Below are 19,096 nucleotides of genomic sequence, written 5' to 3'. Positions count from 1 at the left end.
TCACGGCAGTAGTTCAGTAGGGGGGGGGGTTAGAAGGATTAGAAGAGATTTAGCAGATTGGAAGGTCTTTACGATAACGGTTCCGAAAATGTGGTACGCCAAGCACCCGATTCCTTTCGAGTGGCTGGCATCACGTTGCTGATCTTGGACTTGAAAGCTTCCTTTTTGTTCTTGGTTTGTTTCCCTGGAACGCTTCCGATGTGCTTTGACGCCATAGTGCTCTCTCTAGCGGTGCTCTCTCGCACTGCTTTCCCTTTCACCACCTGCGCTGTCAGCCAATGTTTTCCTCCTCTCTGGCATAGAGAGGCGAGGGGTTTTTTGTTCCACAGACACGGCGATCTCCTGAAACCATCCCGTTAACTGCTGTAAAAGGAAAACATTGAGAAAGTTAATCATGCATTGGGCACACACTTCACTAGCTCTTCAGGAATATCAACCAGTTCTGCCCAGCACTGACACAGGTATCTTCATTCTTGACACAATGACGAATTTCTGTTTCCTGTTACACGTCTTTCCGTCGATGGGAGGTAAACACTTAGTAAGCACAAGGTGTGTGTGCTTACTCTTTATATTCTCCAGTCCTGTTTTTGTAATATCGTAGCAGCGCTTAGAATACCAATTTGAATGGATCATCAGATCCAACAAGCCCAACGAAAAGCTCTCTTTATTTCCTGAATTCTAAGCTCACAACCCTGCATACCACTGCAAGACTGTAAGGCCATGTACAGTTAGTCGTCCAGTTGTGTTCGATGCTGCTGTCAATCTCTTAGTATACTACTGTGCAGTTGTCAATTTTCCCTTATGCTTACCCAGCCCCGTTCTGGATCTGGCTGCCTTTCAAGCCCGTGGGTCTCTGCAATGTTTGTGCAAAGCTCGATGTAATTCTCTTTCCTGACGCTGTTTTCATACACAAATTTCACTGACACATCTCATCTTGTTCACAATTTGCGTACATATTAGCATAGAGCTGCAGCCCGAGAGCTCGACTTAGTCATTTCCTAGGTGCATAACTGGATTACTCAGGCTACGGCAAAATTACATAAACCATAGGCATAAGGTCAACCCCCTAGCAACACAAACAAAAAATTGTGTTATTCAGGCTGAAACACATCCACATCGATGTTCCTCCATGATATAGAAGTTTTCGTTGATCAAGCCTGGCAATATCAGCGGGTTGATGATAAAGAAATGCACAAGGGATTATGTGTCAACTGAAGTGTGGAACAATTTTATTATACCTATATCAATTTTCTCATTATGTACACAAAGCATCCCTATATGAAATGTATATATGGAAGTATGAAGTGTGACTAGATGTCAACAGATGGCTGACGTAGTCTCTTCTGCTGGGATTGCCGTCGTTTTTCCTCCACCCTCCTCACTGCCGCTCGTGCCTTCCTGTGAAACAGGTTTTGCTATACGTGTAGCACTCCAACAGTAACGTTGTATGTAATTATGCCCTTTATTTGTAAAACTGTCTCTATTCTCTAAGTACAGAAGCTTCATCTTCATCCTGGCAAAGGAACTCTAAATTCTGATCCCCTAAATTCAAATTCAAAGTTTATTTTCAAATCTTTGTGGACTGGAAGGCCTGAAGCAAAAAGTGAAAGCTGTTTCACTTCACAACGTTCTAGCCTCTTTTACAAGGCATGCAGGGGTGCAATAAAAATACACTCAATTAGTATAACGTCGTAACATTGGAGTAATGGTATTTGTACAACTCTACCCATCAAGAACAAACAGCTCTCAACAGCGACCTCACAAACTTTGAGAAAAGAAAACCTTACTATTACACGACATAAAAGTTCCACTGTTTTTTGCGATCTTATCTACTTTTATGTACTGATAGTGTAAAGTGCCTGTAGGCAACGTTTCCTTGAGTACAAAAACAAGAGACATAAATGGACGAGCTCAAACCAGCAAAGTGTGACGTTTATTCCGTTTATACCGGAAGCACTCTAGGTGTGACAAAGGAGGTGCACCAAATGTGGTGCTAGATTGACAAGTGGCTGGTTAATACAAAGCTGGTTGCAGATCATTTTAGACGGCCTCCAAAATGACACGGGATGCATCATCCTTTAGGTTGTGCAGAACTTCGCACTGTGATCAAATGGGGACACAGTTGGAGCAAGAACGTAGGCATCTCTATAGTTCCGAAAATTCAGTATTTCTTCCTACGTTCAAACAATGTTCGCATAATCGACCATTGATACATCCTTTGGTCTGCCCAACGTAACACAATGCACAGTTAAGAGAAATGCTGTACACTACTGCCTTCCCGCACAGAACAAATGTTTTCAAATGCGTTTGCAAGCCCTAGTATATGTTGACACATGTATGACATTTCTGTTGTAGCAACCACCTCCTCTAGTATAGGTAAAATCCTTCCCCTTCTGCAGTCTGAATGACTGAGTCTTACATTCACATCTGAAGTTCCCTCTGCAAACTCACCATGGTTTTGGATCTAACCCTTATCTTAAATGACGGTTATGTTGGAAATACGGTAGGGTGGATTTGAAACCGTTACTTTCTAAACTGAGTTTCCCCTCTGTGTCTGTAATTAATCGAATCTTGCCTCAACTCCGCTCTCAAAAAAGCCTGTTTACATACCCTCAATAAGTCAGTTCAATGGCAAATTACCAGGCTAGAACAGTCATGCTACAACTACAAATCATTCTAAAACAACCTCCGCGCAATCTTGCAGAAGTGCAATTGTCCTACCTTTTTCTTCACAACATTTCGCATTCCCTACGAAACTAGCTTCGCCTCTCTGTTCGGTATCCTGTAAGTCACAAACCTTCAAATCTTACGTCTTTCATATGGCCATCCTCTTGAAAAAGTTGTGATTTAAAGCACTCGAAAACATTATTTCTGTGCAGGTAGGCGGTAGTGTATAGCATTCCTCTTAAGTGCGGCTCGTGTCATTGGTGAACCTCCTTTCTCATTCCTAGAGTGCTTCGTGCAGAATAAATGTTTCATTTTGCTGGTTTGAGTTCATCCCTTCAGGTCTCTTGATTTCGTGTCCTTTCATACACAAGGAAATGTTACCTGAAGTTCATTACACCAGCTTGCTTGCCTCTTGGTTCTTTGCTCAGTGTAAAGTGGCCAGTAATGAGGGGAAGGGGCCCTCAGCTGGCTCCCACCTGCAAACCTGAGATCAGTAAGCAGACATGCAGAACAGTTCCAAGGGGGGCGCAAGAGAGGTAGACGCCTAGGGTGCCGGGTGGCAGGTTCTGGGAGCTCATAAGGTTGGGCAATTCAGCAAAGCAGAGAGAATTTTCACTGTAGAATTTAGAAACTAACTTCTCGGCTTCCCCATCTCACTCTGTATCACTCAGGATTTTCCAGTGCAGCTTTGAAGTGCAGAGCACTAATGCAATAAAATAAACCGCTTGTTATGCTAAAGCTAGCTAAATATGAAGGAGAGTACATATGCAGGTTCTACTGCTAAAACTTCCTGACCTGGTACATCCCGACTACTGCTGTGAGTATTTTTTGGGCCGGGGTCTTCCATTTACCTCGGCATGGCTCTGCGGGCATGTCCCCAACCAGTTGCACCAGCTCGCTTGCCCTTTGCTGTACTGTTCGAAACTAATAGACAGACTGTTGCAGATTGTACAACAAATAACATGTGCTTCTGCACAAGTTTGGTGACCGTAGCTGAACTCTAATGAGGGAGAGAGGTTTTTCATAGACACGCAATCGAGATACTGCTCAACTCTTTCAGAGATCCCATTATTGATAGTCTGGGTGTCATCCTGTCTCGTATAGATGGGGCCTTCTGATAGGACTCCCATCGAAGGTAGCACTGACTGCCAAAACGTCGACCCCTATCCCTGTATGTGTTAATAAACTCCCCTTCATGTTTTCCTGTAAGCTCTTTGTTGTCTTCTGATTTTTCATGATTATATAATGCATATAATATTATATAAATTATTATATGTTACAAAATTATATAATATCTATTATAATTAAAAACTCAAATTATGATACATATATATAATATAAAAATAAGTTCAGCAAAAATATTTTCCATGGTGACTCCTTATAGACTGACAGCATGGAACGGGGTTTCTCGCAATGCTAGGTTTCATTTCGTCGCTCCTTTAAAACAACCTGACGAGGCCTACCTTGCTTGAATCCTGAGCAACGTCTCAGGGCTGACTTCAGGTGGTGGCTTACAGGCTTCTTGGACTAACGTTCGTAACCGCTCCATGCATTCAGCTGTGTTCAGGGACTGGCTCCGTGTGCTGTCGGATGTCAGGATCATGTGGCCCTCTTTGTTGATCATGTGTTTGTACTGTATGTAAGGAAAAGTGCAAAGTGAAATTAATTAAAAAGATGTTTTGTATTCCATTGACACTAGTAAGTGGGCATATGCGTGTATAATACAGGTGCAATATACATTTCAGTGAAAACTTATTCAGCAACAAATTGAAAGATGGAAATAGTCGAAAATGCTGGAGTTGCAAAAATCTAACCTGCATCAAGGTCTGGATTACAAGTGACTTTGCTAACCATTAAGCACTGGCATGGCTTACTGACTTGCCAGGAGGCCTTGTTCAAGTAGGAGGGTATGCACTAACTCTCTTTCACATTCTCTCTTGTACATGCACATACATACATACATACAACACAGGATGAGGCAGCGGCAACTTGTGAACATGATGGAAAGTAAGTGTTCCGAGGCTGGAACACACAAACTGACAAACACGATACAAACCTCAAGGTGCCCCAGTCTTTCATGTTCCTAGGCATTCAGAGGCCTGTTTTGTGCTTGTCAGTTTGTGTGTTCCGGCATCCACTTCATTCATAATCTTTATTACTTTCCATCCGCAACAACTTGTTGGTTTCAAATGTTATGTCAGATTGCACATAAATGAAAACTGGTATGCACAGCTACCTACCACTTGTCTTTACGTCGAGACACATGACGCAGGTTGACAGAGCAACCTGTCTAAATAAAGATGAGATGAAAACGTTTGGCGTGTTGCTCTCTCAACCTTTTTTCTTTCGCCTTCATGGATCATGTTATCACCCGCCTTGACGTTAAGACAAGTGGTGGCTGCAGAGGCGTGGTTCTTGAGCTAGAGCAGTACCCTGAATAAAAATCACACATGCAGGTTAGCGCTCATTCTGTGTGCTTTCTTTGTCCTCCCTTTTACTGCACTGTTTTGACACAATGTCAACCCACCAAATGGCTGAACAATCAACACTTATGTGTAATTCTTATTTTACGCTTATTTTTAAACTTGCAATATACCCATTAGCTTTCTGTTTTTTCTAATTATATTTGATGTAAATACACATTCCGCAGTAACCCACTTATCCACTCCTATGCGCCCCAAGGGCGAATGTCATTCGTCTTAGTGCGAATGGGTTCTTCCACTAATGCAAGAGTTGATTCACAATGCCCTCCAGTTCTTCAACTGATAGTCCCCTGACCCTTTAAATACAATGCTGCCGATCACTAGGACAGTGTCCTGCAGAAAAAGAGTGTATTCAAAACAATGGCGGACTCCCAACCCGAGGCTTTTGTGTTAAGCTGATTATTATTTAGTACGTTATAGGTAGAGCCAAAACTGCAAATTGTTCTAACTCCCAAAGTTAATGCCCTATTTGTTTCTAAGCTGCATTTCTCCATGACTGGCATTATGTTTGTGTGTTGAAGAAGACTACAGAACAGGAAACATGCATACTTAGCACAATTAGTTCACTTACCATTTGCAGCATTTTTTCTCTGCAGGGCTCCGGTATCCAGTCCGCCGAGTTCACGTGAAAGCGAACCTCTACCTTTGAGTTGACTGTGTGGAGCAAAAGGGACGTGCTAGATGACCTTTAGTTGCAGAGCAAGCTGTGCTGCGTACCTTTGTTCACATTCTGTCCACCAGGGCCGCTGCTTCTACAGTGACTAATTTGTAGTCGTTCTGAAATGTGACAGGAAGGGTAGAACCAGTAAGCAAACAGCAACCATTCTGGAGCAGTTCATTTCTTGATTAGGCATCTTAATGTCAGTAGGGGTAGGGGAGTATCAAGCCATGTGGCAGGCATGGGCATAATCTGTATCAAAATAACTGACAGGTCAGTGTAGTAATGGGGAGTATGTGAAGTATGAAGTACTGAAATGCTACTTGAGAGTACCATTACGGTCTAAATTTCGTGTCATCAGAATCAATATATTGTCTCTCTACCCGACACCAAATTGTCATAAAATTAATTTCTAGTTTCGACAAGCATGATGTCACAACGTGTGCAATTTGCTTCCATCTGGCAACACTGCTGCTCCAAGTCGTGCGTTCTGTCTCCTCACCACAGCTGCTGTCCGTCCTCCAATTTCTGGTGGAGACATGGACTGGGAAGGTGCCTGCGATGTTGCTACAAGATGGATGTCAGAGCAAATTATGATGTGACCTACCTTTGAAAAACCCGAAATCATGAAATTTTGTGGGTCTTTTTGAAAATTTTTGGAACAGTGCAATATTCACTGATGGCATATAGATTTTGCTTCATTAGACAAAATATAATAAACGTCTCCATCTTAGTCCTGAGTGGCACTGTAAGTACACTTCAAATCAGAGTTCGAGGTAACTCGTTACAAGTAACTCGTTACTGTAACTAAGTTCCTTTTTTTGGTAACTTGTAACTTAACTCGGTACTTTTACGCCGTGGTAACTTTCAGAGGAACTCGTTCTTTTTTCAGGTAACTTTGCCAATGTAAGTTAAGTTAAGTTCGAAGTTACTTTTAATTCGCTTTTCAATCACGTGCGCATATTTTCTTGCTTTATCTCCGGTTCCTTCATGGCATTTTTTGCAGTAAAACGTGATATTCAGTGAATCACAGTATTTTATTCAAGAAGTAAGAACCGCTGCCATTGAAATGAAGCTGAACCATTGTGCGCCCACAGGGAGTAAGATGCAAAGCGTTCAAATAGACGTCTACCAGAGAAACGCCATCATGACGTTGGTAGACACACTGGAACCGGAACAAATCGGAAGGAGAGGGCTGGGTTCCACGAACGGGCACTTGTTCGCTAACTCCTATTGAAAGAAAAGTAGGACAGAAGGTCACGTCCCTTCCAGGGACCATTGTAATCCCCTCAAGACCCTGCGCGACCTTGTTCACGTCTAGCTTCGAGCGTAGTTCAACCACGGTCCGTGGTTCAACTCTACCAAATTTGTGGCGCTGTCGAACCCTATGACACAATTTGTTTACAAACAGAGAGATACTTCTATTGTTGGATATAAGCGAAGACGATCTAGGCGTGTTGCTTCCTCCGCAGGTAACTCAATGTCTAACTCCACTGCTCACGCGCACTGCACCTGCGTAATGCTATTTTGTGTCCACAGTAACTTGGGAAGTAACTCGTTCATTTTTTGAGGTAACTCAGTAACTGCGAGTTACATTTCAGGCTGAAGAACTTCGTTATTAACTTAGTTACATTTTTCACACGGTAACTTAACTTGTAACGAGTTCTTTTTGACAGGTAACTTCTCAATCTATGCTTCAAATCATATATTTAGTGTTTTTCATTTCGCTGGTATTTTCCCGTAAGAGACTCAAACACCCAACTGGGACTGCAGACAAGATTGGAAAACATCAACATGTTTTTGTATGCGTGTCTGAAAGGGTATTTTTGAAGAAGAAAAGTCATTGTTGACAGGCTTGAAATGTTGACAAGTTACTAGGAACTGGGACCTTTGTGACAAATGTTGGGAGCACAAAGATATATATTCACAAACACAATGCACTGCAACAGTGCGATGGGCAGTGCGACGACTCAGGTTTGTGTTTCCCGTAAACCTACATTATGCTTTTTACGTTGTTCCCTGCAGTGGTTTACCCAGAATTTCGGCCTTGGAGGGGTGTTGGGCTCCACAAGGGGGTGTATTTACATGCTTTTGACCAAATATTCCACAATATCACAAAATTTTAGGGGGGGGGTCTCCTCCAGATTTTGAGGGTGTAGGGGGGGTCTGGATAAATCCTGTGTTGGCAGTTGATAGTCATCATAAAAAAAGAAGAAACTGAAAGACACACATGCTTTCATTTTTTGTTTGCAGTATGGTACTCCATACTCTATTTGAAGTACCAGTGATGTCGGGCACTAGGTACTTCCCCCTAGGTGCAATTTTGAGATATTTTGCCCATCACTGGCTCAAAGTCATGCCTTCTCTGTCACCTTTGTTAACTGAACGTGCTGACACAGTTATGGCTGATGTACGCCAACTACACTGCCGTTTAACACGACAGTGGCTGAAGATGTTCCAGTTCACAGCACAATCGACGTAAAGAGATCAGAGGGAATGCACATGTAGCACCGGTGATAGTATGCAACATTAGAAACAAAACTTACTTGTTGGTATGTGGCCAGAAAATGTGTTGTCAGATTCTGCAACCTGCAAAATGTTTATCCGTAAAGATGATGGCAACATAAAGCACATTAACATTGTGTTACATAATGGCCCAGTTTCACCAATGCAGTTAAACTTTGAACCTAGGTCAAGGATTGCTAAAACTTCAAGTTTTACATTCAATTCCTTTTTACAAACGTTGGTTGGCGACATGATGAATGTTTCAGTGACAATTACTCTCTATGGTGAACCGGAGTTCAGAATATAATTCAACTTAAGGGACCCTTAATCCCATTGAAAAGTCAATCGGCATTGGTGAAACTGGGCCATAGTAATCAGTTGCGAATAACATGCACAGCAGTAGCATGCTGTCAGGATTCGAATGAGCCAAGACACTCAGGGTACAACAACAGCAGGTTAATTGTTTCGTGCTCAGGGTAATTTCTCAAATACGCGATAGGTTGGTTGTATTTGAAACGAAGATGGGTGCTGAGTGCGACAGAATAAAGCACATGACATCATAGTATTGCATTCGTTCAGTAAATATGTAAGTCTAAATAAAATGTAACGCGTTATTGAACACTTAATTTTCACACCCATGCTGAAAATTTGCAACTTCGTTGCACGGTACCAACGAGCCTTGAGCAAATTTCCACATCAGTAGGTAAAAGTGTGTATGTACTGACCTTGTGTGTCACCTTGCTTCCGCTAGAGTCATTGCAAAATCCTTTCAGAACATTGATACGGCACCATGATATATTTTGAGCAGGAAAAAGAGGACAAATAGAGCGTCGCGTACTCAACCGCCACACAAACATGGGCGCCGCCATGATTGATTTGCACTTGGATTGGAATCCAGCAGCATCCAGTCTCGAAGCCGTCAGTGACCACAGTGTTGCTAATAGAGGTTTGTTTCCGCCTCTTTTACCCGCTGAACGAGCAAAACCAACGAAAATAATTGTAATATTTCACATGTTTGCAATAAGCTTCCGAAATAACGAATAAACGATTATTACGACCTGAAAATATACAGCCTCAGACCCGCTCAAGCGGGATTTCCCGGAGATACCAGATAAGGCTGAAATATAATAAAAATGTGGGGCCGATTTGAACTTTCGGAACGTCGCTTCGCTTTATTGAATTTCCTTTACAGGTTTGAAGGAACTGTTCAAGATTTGCGGCGTGTATGCTCTGTGTGGTTAGTATGATGCAGTATGTTGAAGGAACAACCGCTGAAGAGTCGTGAAGAATAGACCACGTCATCATGACGTTGGTAGACAGACTGAAACCGAAACAAATGAACAAATGGGAAGGTGAGGGCTGGATTCCATGAATGAGCACTTGTTCGCTGCCTCCTACTGAAAGAAAAGTAGGACCGAAGGTCGCGTCCCTGTCAGCGACCATCGTAATCCCCTCAACACCGTGGCTTTCGGGCGCGACCTCGTTCGCCCCTAGTTCGAGCGTAGTTCAACTCTACCAAATTGGTGACGCTGTCGAAAACTATGACGTCGTTTGTTCACAAACAGGTAGAGGTCTATTCGTGGAGCAAAGCGCTGTAAGTGAGAATAGGCTCTATAATATAAGGAACCTCGGCAGTTGGTGACTGTTAATCATGACGTAGTCATGATTACGTGATTACGTCATCATGACTACGTCATGATGTGCTCTTATTACGTCAAGCATGATTACGTCATCATATGGATGCCATTTGCAACACAATAGCCTGCGTGTGATGTGTTAGGTTTGATACTTAGGTTAGGTTAGGTCTCGTCATCGGCGACCGACCTGTACCTCATAAAATGCGCCTTCTGGGCATGTTTCAGTTGATTTCTGTAGATACCTTTCAATGAATAAAAGTGTTCGGCCAATGACCAAGAAGTCGTGAAGAGTCCTGAACCACTGACAACGACACTGAAAGAGTCGTGACGAATTCCTTCACTAAAATAGTCAATAGTTCACACTAAATTACGACTTTTCCAGCGCTTTGGCTAAGCGTTCGGCGTACGCGTAATAATAGTCCTGCATTCCTATGAAGAACTTCCGTTCCAGATGCCACATAGTACTGGACACGCGACCTCCCAGTTCTTTCTGTAATTTCCGCGACACCTTGTCGCAGAGGAGTTCAGGCATTGCCTTCAGACGTGGGTCGTCACTGCAAAACAAAAAAAGAGATAATTTTTCTATGAAAGGAAACTGTAGCGAAATGCAACAGCAACCCAAACAACCGATGGCGAGCTCTTTGTCGTCCTTCTCTTTCTGCAATCAATTCAACGATCAGAAAACGTACTACCTCGTCGCAGGCGATGCTCCGGTAACGTCTTCTACCATTAGGTCGGGCAAATGTTGCCATATGGGATTCTGTTGATGGTGGACGTTGGTGGCGTAGTGAGACAAAAGACAGGCCTTCCAGAGCGACGTGTCTTTCATGTCTTCCCAACGTTCACTGTAACCAACAAGCATGGCAGGATCCAGCTTGTCGATGTCGTGTACACCGCAGCCGTGCTGACCCATAATGACGACAGGGTGGCCTTTTTGTTGCATACACTGCAGTACGACCTGGTGGTGAAAGCGAATATTCCAATACTGCAGGAACCTAGAGGACTTTAAAAGCGATAAAAAACCCCGTGCCGGGGAACAAGTCAAACAAGTCAACCTAGAGGAGTATGGACCCGGCTGCCGAGAAACTCAGCCAGGCGCGGCCCGTCCCCGACGCCACGCAGGCTTACCCAACCCGACCGAGGCCCTGCCTCGCAGCTGCATAGGCGGATGTGTAATGTGATCCGTCCAACAGGTTCTATCTACAACACAGCAAACAGCGTAAACCACACATACAACGCGCAAGCGCAGCCTTTGATGCGGTTTGTGCAAGCCACCCGTGGGCGTCGAGCCTAGCGCGCCTGTCTACGGTGCAAGCCGCAGCGAGTGCGAGATCCATAACATGGCGAAGTCGACGCCTATATGTTGAAGTGTTTTAGCAGAAAGATGAAGGGAAGACACAGGTCACATGGTTGCTTTGTTTTCAGAACGTATATTGAGGATTAAATAATGCGAAAGAATGGCTCACACAAAAACTCGGCTCGACTGAGGCCCAAGAACTCTCGGACTAAACCCAATCCCGGCACGAGCCTGCAGTCAAAACGACTCTGAGGCCCGATTTCGGCCCACGGGCCGGGCTCAGGTTCTCGGGCTAGCTCGGCACTCTACAGCTGTTTTGTAATAATAACGTTGTTGTGAAATAAACGTTGTTGCTCGTTTTTGAGTCCTTCTGTGTCGCGCGTTCTCCGTTTTTACCCAAACTCAGGTTTTTCACAGTATAGGGATACGTGGGGCTCTTATAAAGTTATGGGAAGACAAGTTAGACGCAGTGCCTGTAAAGAACGCACAATGGTGAAGTCTACGCCCGTCGCTCCACCGTCGCCGCGGCACTGAATTCCGGAGAATCACTAAAGCGAGATCGCCATCGTCGTATATATGTCACCGACGCGCGCTCATTTCACTAAGGGCTCCTTCACGGCTGTAAGTTACTTAAAGGAGTTCTAGCCCGCCCGTGTGTCAGCAGTATCGGTCGGACTTTAATCCACGTGCAACTACATAACACTTTCCCTATGTATAAAAACGTGATTTTGCGTGAGGGCAGCGAACATCACAGTGGTTTCACTATACCTGAAAGTGTTGTGTGTGCACGATGAAGTCTTGAAACGCGGGCATCAGATGGGCGCCCTTCAGGAAGTCCGTTCCGGGTCCCGAACGATTAAGGGCAACCTCTCGAGATGCGGATACGACGAAGTGAGACCAGGCTTCGGGATCATGTCTCATGCGTTCGGCAACGTGACGTCTGTGCTCAAAGTCTCGTCTTTGACGCGCGTTGGCTTCATAAAGCGTGACGTCGTTCTTGAAGGCGTCTTCAATGCAGATGTGATCGAAGCTCTGGACGTGCCAGTCACGACGTCGCACGACGGCATCGTTGAAACCGTTCCAGAAGTCTTCGTTGTTCTGAAGAAGGAGACCTGGAAGGAAGGGGATAAATACAGAAGTATTGTGATGTGATGAGATGGTCGTCTTATCTCAAAAGGTGAAAGACTAGCGCGGGTAGAGATAAGCTTTGGACATCACGGGGGCAGACATCGCACAAGTCGGCGGGTTCCTAAGGTATCGATTTTAGGGAAAATCTTGCCGGGAACAGCACGGCAAATGATACTGCCCCGACGACCTTTTTGTAGGGCGTGACAAAACGTTACGGAACACCGGCGCGACACCCTTCCCTTGTAGCAAACTGGAACAGATTGACTTACAGAGAGGTGACTGGGTATGCCATACACTTCTCAGCAAATGTGTCCATTTCCATTCGCTGCTACGGTGGCGCTTCAGTTAAAGGTACTGTAAAGCAGCACCGATCAGATGTCATTTAGTGCGGCTATTCGATAGTGCAAGCCACCAGGACAAAAACTGCGCAAGTTTCATTCCAATCGACGGTGCAGTTAATTAGAAAATTACGATTAAAGATTACAGGCTACACTGTACTAGGTATTCGAAATGATTCCGTACTCCTGCCACATACGGCGGCAACCACATTGCATGCGTATAACTCTGAGCCCGACATAACAATCCACCACAATCCACCATAAGATCCGTCCTTGCAATTCACACAACGATCCACATTTGAGGATAAACGTATAAGCGAACTGAAATGAAATGCTGAGCCGTTGAAAAAAAATGTGTCAGGCGTTCAAGAAGCCAGACAGCGTCGGGACTTGTTTGTTCACAGAGGTTCACAGAGAGAGTTTGTTCGTTCGAAAGAGGCCGCGAACAGAAGGAGCGCGAAGGCGCAGTAGAGAAGTAGGGAGAGCCTCCATCGAACAGCAGCCAGCGCTGGTTACTTCGCAAAAAAAAAAAAAAAAAAAAAAAAAGGAACACTGTTAACAGGGGTTCCAGAATGCATAGGTAAACATGGAAACTAATAATATGGTTTCTAAAATAACCAAGTTCCGATGTAATAGTGTGTAATATCAATTTTCAGTGTTGCCCGCTGTACAGGGGGTTGTTTGACACCAGGCGTCGCACCGCTCCACCACGCCGCATTTTTCATGGCAAATTAAAAATATTTTATAAATATTTCTCAGTTGTGTGCTCAGTAGCCGCAGTATAGTGCTTCCGAAACGCACTGCTCTCCTCAACGGTGTTCGTCAGAGCACTGACGAGGCTATAGTCACGACGGCAATGGGGAATTTGCTACACGTTCATGCAAGCGGGCCATGCTCCTAGTGTAAGAACGTTACCCCAAATGGTGAAAGGCACTCCTAACATATAAAATGCCTTCTCAGCGTAGCTGTTACAACTTCGGTGGGTGATGAGCCGGGTAGAGCCTGCAATCCAAAAGGAAGCACTCTAGAATGACACAAGGCAGTGGCGTAGCCACGGGTGATGGGGTCCCGAAACTCCTCTCGAAATACTTTTCTGGCTACGCCACTGACATGACATGGGGTCGCAAGAAAGCGTCTTTTGATCGATACTGACACCAGCGCATCACGGACAAACATAAAAATCTTAAAATTCTTAAATTTAAAAATATATGTGCCTTTTTCTTTATGTATCATGGGGAGATATGTTTACTGGAAAAAGAACTGGAGGAAAGGTTAGTCAAGCACAGGTCGACTAGCTATTCCTTGCTTGTATCATGGGACGTGGCTAGCGTACACCGAAGTGGCCATTCGGATACTTTTGTAATGGAGCTGTGTCGAGGCGCCGATGCCATATTTTGGCGAAACACGACGAGTGATATACACAGAGACAATACCGGACTGAGACACCACTGCGTCAACACTGAGCCTGTGTGGTCTTGCCTCGTACATGCGTGATATACGCTGTGAATAAATACGGTGGACACAACTGCCGGCGCACTGATGTAAGCAGATAACAGAACAATGGCCACTATATCGATTTGCGAAGAGGAAATAAATGCGACAGGCTCTTACATGCGCGGTCACAGAAATGTATGCCCGTTCGCGAAACACCACTTGAGCTCTGCTCTCGATCGCTTGGACGATAGAAGCTTCAATCTATGAAAGGTTCTCGGGAGCGCAAGAAGACGGGATCGTGACGCTTTGTACTTACATTGAATACTTCGCTTGTGTTCTACCTGTGCGAGTTCGTTACGTTTGTTGCGTCATCCTGTTTCTGCGCAGTCTTGCAGGATAAAGTTCGAGGTGGCGTAAATGGGGGAAGAGGGGCGGTGTTGTGGTAGCGTCATGATAGTTTTTTTGTTTTTTTTTGTTTTTTTTTGTAGTGATGGGAAAGGGAAGCAGCATAATTCCTTGGGTGGCGACTTGACCTTCTCCCTTTCCCATCCTCGGATGAATCAATCAACCACTCGAGAACGCATGTCGCGTGCATACATGTCAATCCACCGACAAACTTACAGTAGGGGATCCGGGGGGGGGGGGGTTTAAACATTAGGTTTCCCCCTGTCCCTTTCCGCACTACGCGCGTTGAAAAAGAGCCCCCCCACCCCGCTCCCGAAAGTGAGGGTTTGGATCAGCACCCGCAGCCGTAAGGAACAAGGCCGGGGTCCAATATCTTTCATTTAAGCGACATCAGCAGAGCTCAAGCAGCACAAGCGATTATAAAACGATCCTATTTGCAGCACCAGCAGCTGAGCAGCAGAAATCAATTGAGCAGCAAGATCTATTAGTTGGGCAGGCCGGAAGTTCGGCGCCATGATCAGTTCACAACACCGCAAAAAACCAGGTGGCGGTCGTGTTGGCGAAAGAGCTCGCTCACATTGTCGGCCTCATAGAGGGTGGGCAACGTCACGACCGACGCCCGAGGGGAATGTACGTCCGGGGCCGACTTCTAACAATCCTACAGCTTCCGCAACGTCATAGGTAAAACAGCGCCTTGATTGGCCATCACAAACCAGCGCTACACTCTTAAAAATGAACTTCACCGCATAGCACGGTTTTAGCCAACCATTATCTCGAATGATATCGATATGTGCCCTGATTTGTTCAAAACGGTAGGCGCACGCCTTTTCTGTGACACTTATGCGGTTGATAATTGTCACAAAAATGGCGTACGCCTCCCATTTTCAGCAAATCAGGGCACATAAGGATATCATTCGACGTGATGGTTGGCTAGGAGCGTGCAATGCGGTGAAGTTCATTTCTAAGAGTCTAGATATGAGCGCTTTAAAAGTTGACAGGAGCTCAACTCTCCCAAGCGCTGTTTTCTAGCGCTTCATAGCAGTGCGAAGAGAAAAAAGACAGCTTTTTAGCGCTGCGAAGCAAAAGGGCCGTATGTGAAAACAGTCCCTATATCGAGAACCAGGCCAGTATATCAAAATGATATATCGCGTTGTTTACAAAATGTTTGGCTTCTGGCCATGAGTGCGGCCATTTTTATAGCCACGTGTATGTGCGCGTACGTGTCTTTTTTTCTTTTTTCTTTTACTGGGATGGGACAAGACGCAATGGTTGCCCACGTAAATATAATAAGAAATAAATATGTTTTTGATGGTATAGGTGAGCACGGCATGTCCAGAATGTACAGCTATCTGTGGATCGATACCTGGTATACACACTATACCACTCCGACCAGTGACCAATTGGTAGCTGTTGCTCGTTCACTAATCCCAGACCTACAGGTTCGTACGCGCCCGAACACGCCGGTAACATGGCGGTATATATGGTGCAAGTTGCTCATGCACGTTAGTCTGTCATGACGCGGTGCACCGTATGTTGGAATTATTAATATTAGGGTCATATATCGTAAAGTCTCATTGATAAGAAGCAGCCTGGAGCTCGCAGTCCATAAAAATATTATTCGACCAACCTTACTGAACTATATACAATGTCCCAACGTCTATCCCACCAGCAAGGACCAGTAAAGTTATTTCACGCCGTCATGTGCGTTAAGGGAGACATCGCAAGGATTCGAAAAAAAAAAAAAAAAGGTAAGCATCATATCGAACACGAACCACCCACTCGATACCAAATACAACGTTCGCATTAATTTTGCGCGAGTAATTAATTCGTAAATGATGACAATAGCAAACCGAAACCGAAATGCGAAGAGCAGAAAACAGAGCTCCATACTATACTGCAGTTCATCTGGAGAAGGATTCCGTGACGTACACACAGCATTAGTGAGTTTTAGTATACCGTTGATAAAGTTATCGTCTCTATCGAAACCAATCGCACTCGTGCATGACTCAGAATCTTATCCACTGATTGGTTCCGGTGGATACGGTGAGACGATAGCCACGCTATCAACGGTCTGCTAAAACTCTCTATTGTCGTCTGCTTCCGAAACCTGCATTCTTTCTCCCTCGCCGGATGCTGGATGATGTCAGCAGGGCGTTGCCTTCAGACCGAGATATTTCGCACACATGTTCCTGACATTCTAAAGATTACGGATATACCACAACCTTTGTGGTGATTTTGTTGCGGAGTCCCACTGGTTGTTACACATTGCCCCAAGCTATGACGAATAAATGCGTGTGAAGGAGTCTCATTTGCGTTGTTATGAGCCTGCATTCCCATTTTCACAACAAAAAAAGGGTAACAGACTCGAAGAAAATCGGCGCCGCGACTGCGCCTGTGACGTCATGACAGGCCGACCTATCAGCGACGTTACGTGCTTTCGAAAATCAACGGGAGTTACGAAGCTTCTATCACGTCAGATCTTGATACAGAGCCGTTTGTTCGAGAGTTTCCCTCTCGCCAACTACGACAGCTATAAAAGTAATATTTTTTCCCTCAGTACTACGGCGTGTTGCACACAACGCGTGCATGATTCAATGAACCAAATCCAACACAATTTCACAACCGGTTTAAGTTCATCTGTTTATCATATTATTTTAAGCGGGTTTGATTTGCGTTGTTTCGTTTTCTTCTAAACCTATTAAAATCGGCAGGTGACGGTGATTTACTGCAACTTCTCGGCGAGAAGTAAAAATTTACGACCTGTCTGCGAACGAAGCCAACAGATGAACAATAGTACGCATACAAACTGACTGAAAAGGAAACAACAACAACAAAAAAAAAAGGCATTTGGTTCTGATATTACGATAAATTCGAATTAAATTGAATTGAACTGGAAAAAGGAAACATGGAGATGTAGCCCTCATCAACATGGATGTTATGAAAACCATTAGGTACATTTCCACAGATTTTGCAAAGCACACGACCATATGAATGAACCCGAATAAGCTGGAGATGCAAAATACCTACCTTGGTCCATGCTGCTCCTCCGAACTGATTTGTGAAAGAAGCACCCGGCAAAATTGAAACGGAATAGGTAATATCCCCGTCCACAACCTTGAAACGCCAAGATCTACGAGCCCCCCTTGAATGAAAGACGGAGAGAGTGAGAAAGGAAGCGAGTCCATGCTTTCGCCCGGCCGGGACTTCCCCGTCCTCTAAAGTTTCGGAATCATCACAGCCAACTAGAGCCAACCACGGGAGAGTACCGAGGAGCGATTGGCGAGGACGGCTAGGGCGAGGTTCGCGGCAGCTCCGCAAGTTCTGCTCTGCTCGTTTTCACACCGCGTGGCAGCACCTCCGCGATAATCTGCCATCACGTTGACATGGCAACGCCAAGCACCGCGATTACTTATTGTGATCGCACTCATCGTGAGCTGGCTTAGTGCTCTCGCGTCTCTCAGCGGTAAAAGAGATAGGGCGCAGACTAACTGGTGCATGATGAGACACGGCCCCGGGACACGAAGACAAGCACAAGAGTTCGAGAACTCTTGTGCTTGTCTTCGTGTCCCGTGTCTCTCGGTTCCTTCATCTCAGCGGTACTAACGGAAACCACTGTGTACGGCTCCGAACTAAATCGTTCGCTTCAACGCCATTATCGCGTGAGTCCGCGATCATTGTCCTTGCGTGACTGTCTGTTGCTGCGGCTGTCTGACGTTGATGTTCAAATTGCTGCTGCACGTTCGCACTTGCTTTCCGGGACGTTTTGCGTTATAATATATCTTTATTTCTATTTTTCCCCGCCAGAGGCAAGAGAGCATGCTGTAAAGTTAGCCAATAGGGTACCTGTGTTTCTGTATTGCAATCGCGCATGGCGCTTATTCGCATATTTCAAACATTTATTTCTGTTTTTAAGTAGGCGATTTTGGGCAGGCAAGGTTGCGTATGCATAATGATTTTGCCAAACGGTTCATGCTACCTGTGTATTTGGATTTTATCAGAGTTCGAGGTAACTCGTTACTGTAGCTAAGTTCCTTTTTTCGGTAACTTATAACTTAACTCGGTACTTTTGCGCCGTGGTAACTTTCAGAGGAACTCGTTCCTTTTTCAGGTAACTTTGCCAAAGTAACTTAAACTAAGTTCAAGTTACTGTTAATTCGCTTTTCACTCACGTCCACATATTTTCTTGCTTTCTCTCGGGTTCTTTCACGGCAATTTACGCCACAGAACGTGATATTCAATCTATATGACAGTGTTCTATTCAAGAACTAAGAACCGCTGCCATTGAAATGAAGCTGAACCATTGTGCGCCCACAGGCAGTAAGATGCACAGCGTTCGAACTGTTGGACATAAACGAAAACGATCTAAGCGTGTTGCACTCCTCCGCAGGCAACTAAAGGTCGAACTCAACTGCTCACGCGCGCTGCACCTGTGTAGTGCAATTTTGTGTCCGAAGTAACTTGGAAGTAACTCGTTTTTTTTAAGTAACTCCGTAACTGCGAGTTACATTTCAGACTGAAGAACTTCGTTGTTAACTTAGTTACAT

The 19,096-nt window shown here is 44.8% G+C and overlaps 2 protein-coding genes across 4 annotated transcripts; both read right to left on the bottom strand.

The window, feature by feature from the left end:
* Positions 1 to 1,212: 1,212 nt before the first annotated feature.
* On the bottom strand, positions 1,213 to 9,265 carry LOC135391896 (large ribosomal subunit protein mL62-like). Of its 3 annotated transcripts, none has more exons than XM_064622428.1 (6): positions 9,039 to 9,265; positions 8,355 to 8,397; positions 5,868 to 5,927; positions 5,722 to 5,804; positions 4,131 to 4,300; positions 1,213 to 1,398 (listed from the first exon to the last, which is right to left on the bottom strand). In XM_064622428.1, the coding sequence occupies exons 1-6, from the start codon at positions 9,180 to 9,182 to the stop codon at positions 1,311 to 1,313; spliced, it is 588 nt and encodes a 195-aa protein (XP_064478498.1). In that variant the 5' UTR covers positions 9,183 to 9,265; the 3' UTR covers positions 1,213 to 1,310. The 3 variants fall into 3 exon arrangements, with proteins under 3 accessions (XP_064478498.1, XP_064478497.1, XP_064478499.1); XM_064622427.1 differs by having other exon boundaries at positions 8,355 to 8,413; positions 9,040 to 9,265; XM_064622429.1 differs by lacking the exon at positions 1,213 to 1,398 and adding an exon at positions 2,997 to 3,143 and having other exon boundaries at positions 8,355 to 8,413; positions 9,040 to 9,265.
* A 262-nt stretch (positions 9,266 to 9,527) lies between these two features.
* Positions 9,528 to 17,897, bottom strand: LOC135391895 (uncharacterized). The gene is made up of 4 exons (XM_064622426.1): positions 17,580 to 17,897; positions 12,016 to 12,359; positions 10,643 to 10,908; positions 9,528 to 10,504 (listed from the first exon to the last, which is right to left on the bottom strand). The coding sequence occupies exons 1-4, from the start codon at positions 17,587 to 17,589 to the stop codon at positions 10,318 to 10,320; spliced, it is 807 nt and encodes a 268-aa protein (XP_064478496.1). The 5' UTR covers positions 17,590 to 17,897; the 3' UTR covers positions 9,528 to 10,317.
* Between the last annotated feature and the right edge of the window lie 1,199 nt (positions 17,898 to 19,096).

The sequence above is a fragment of the Ornithodoros turicata genome, chromosome 4 (assembly GCF_037126465.1).
Source record: "Ornithodoros turicata isolate Travis chromosome 4, ASM3712646v1, whole genome shotgun sequence".
Classification (NCBI taxonomy): Eukaryota; Metazoa; Arthropoda; class Arachnida; order Ixodida; family Argasidae; genus Ornithodoros; species Ornithodoros turicata.
This window is presented reverse-complemented; position numbering and strand designations above follow the sequence as displayed.

What these genes read in the sequence shown, in the direction of transcription:
- LOC135391896 (XM_064622427.1), bottom strand. Translation starts at nt 9,182, where the DNA reads ATGGCGGCGCCCATGTTTGTGTGGCGGTTGAGTACGCGACGCTCTATT. An exon ending in TTCTGGCCACATACCAACAA is followed by an intron (nt 5,928 to 8,354) that starts GTAAGTTTTGTT and finishes GTCACATTTCAG; the next exon opens with AACGACTACAAATTAGTCAC. An exon ending in TGGACAGAATGTGAACAAAG is followed by an intron (nt 5,805 to 5,867) that starts GTACGCAGCACA and finishes TGCTCCACACAG; the next exon opens with TCAACTCAAAGGTAGAGGTT.
- LOC135391895 (XM_064622426.1), bottom strand. An exon ending in TGCACACACAACACTTTCAG is followed by an intron (nt 10,909 to 12,015) that starts GTATAGTGAAAC and finishes TTTCACCACCAG; the next exon opens with GTCGTACTGCAGTGTATGCA. An exon ending in GGAGCATCGCCTGCGACGAG is followed by an intron (nt 10,505 to 10,642) that starts GTAGTACGTTTT and finishes TTTGTTTTGCAG; the next exon opens with TGACGACCCACGTCTGAAGG.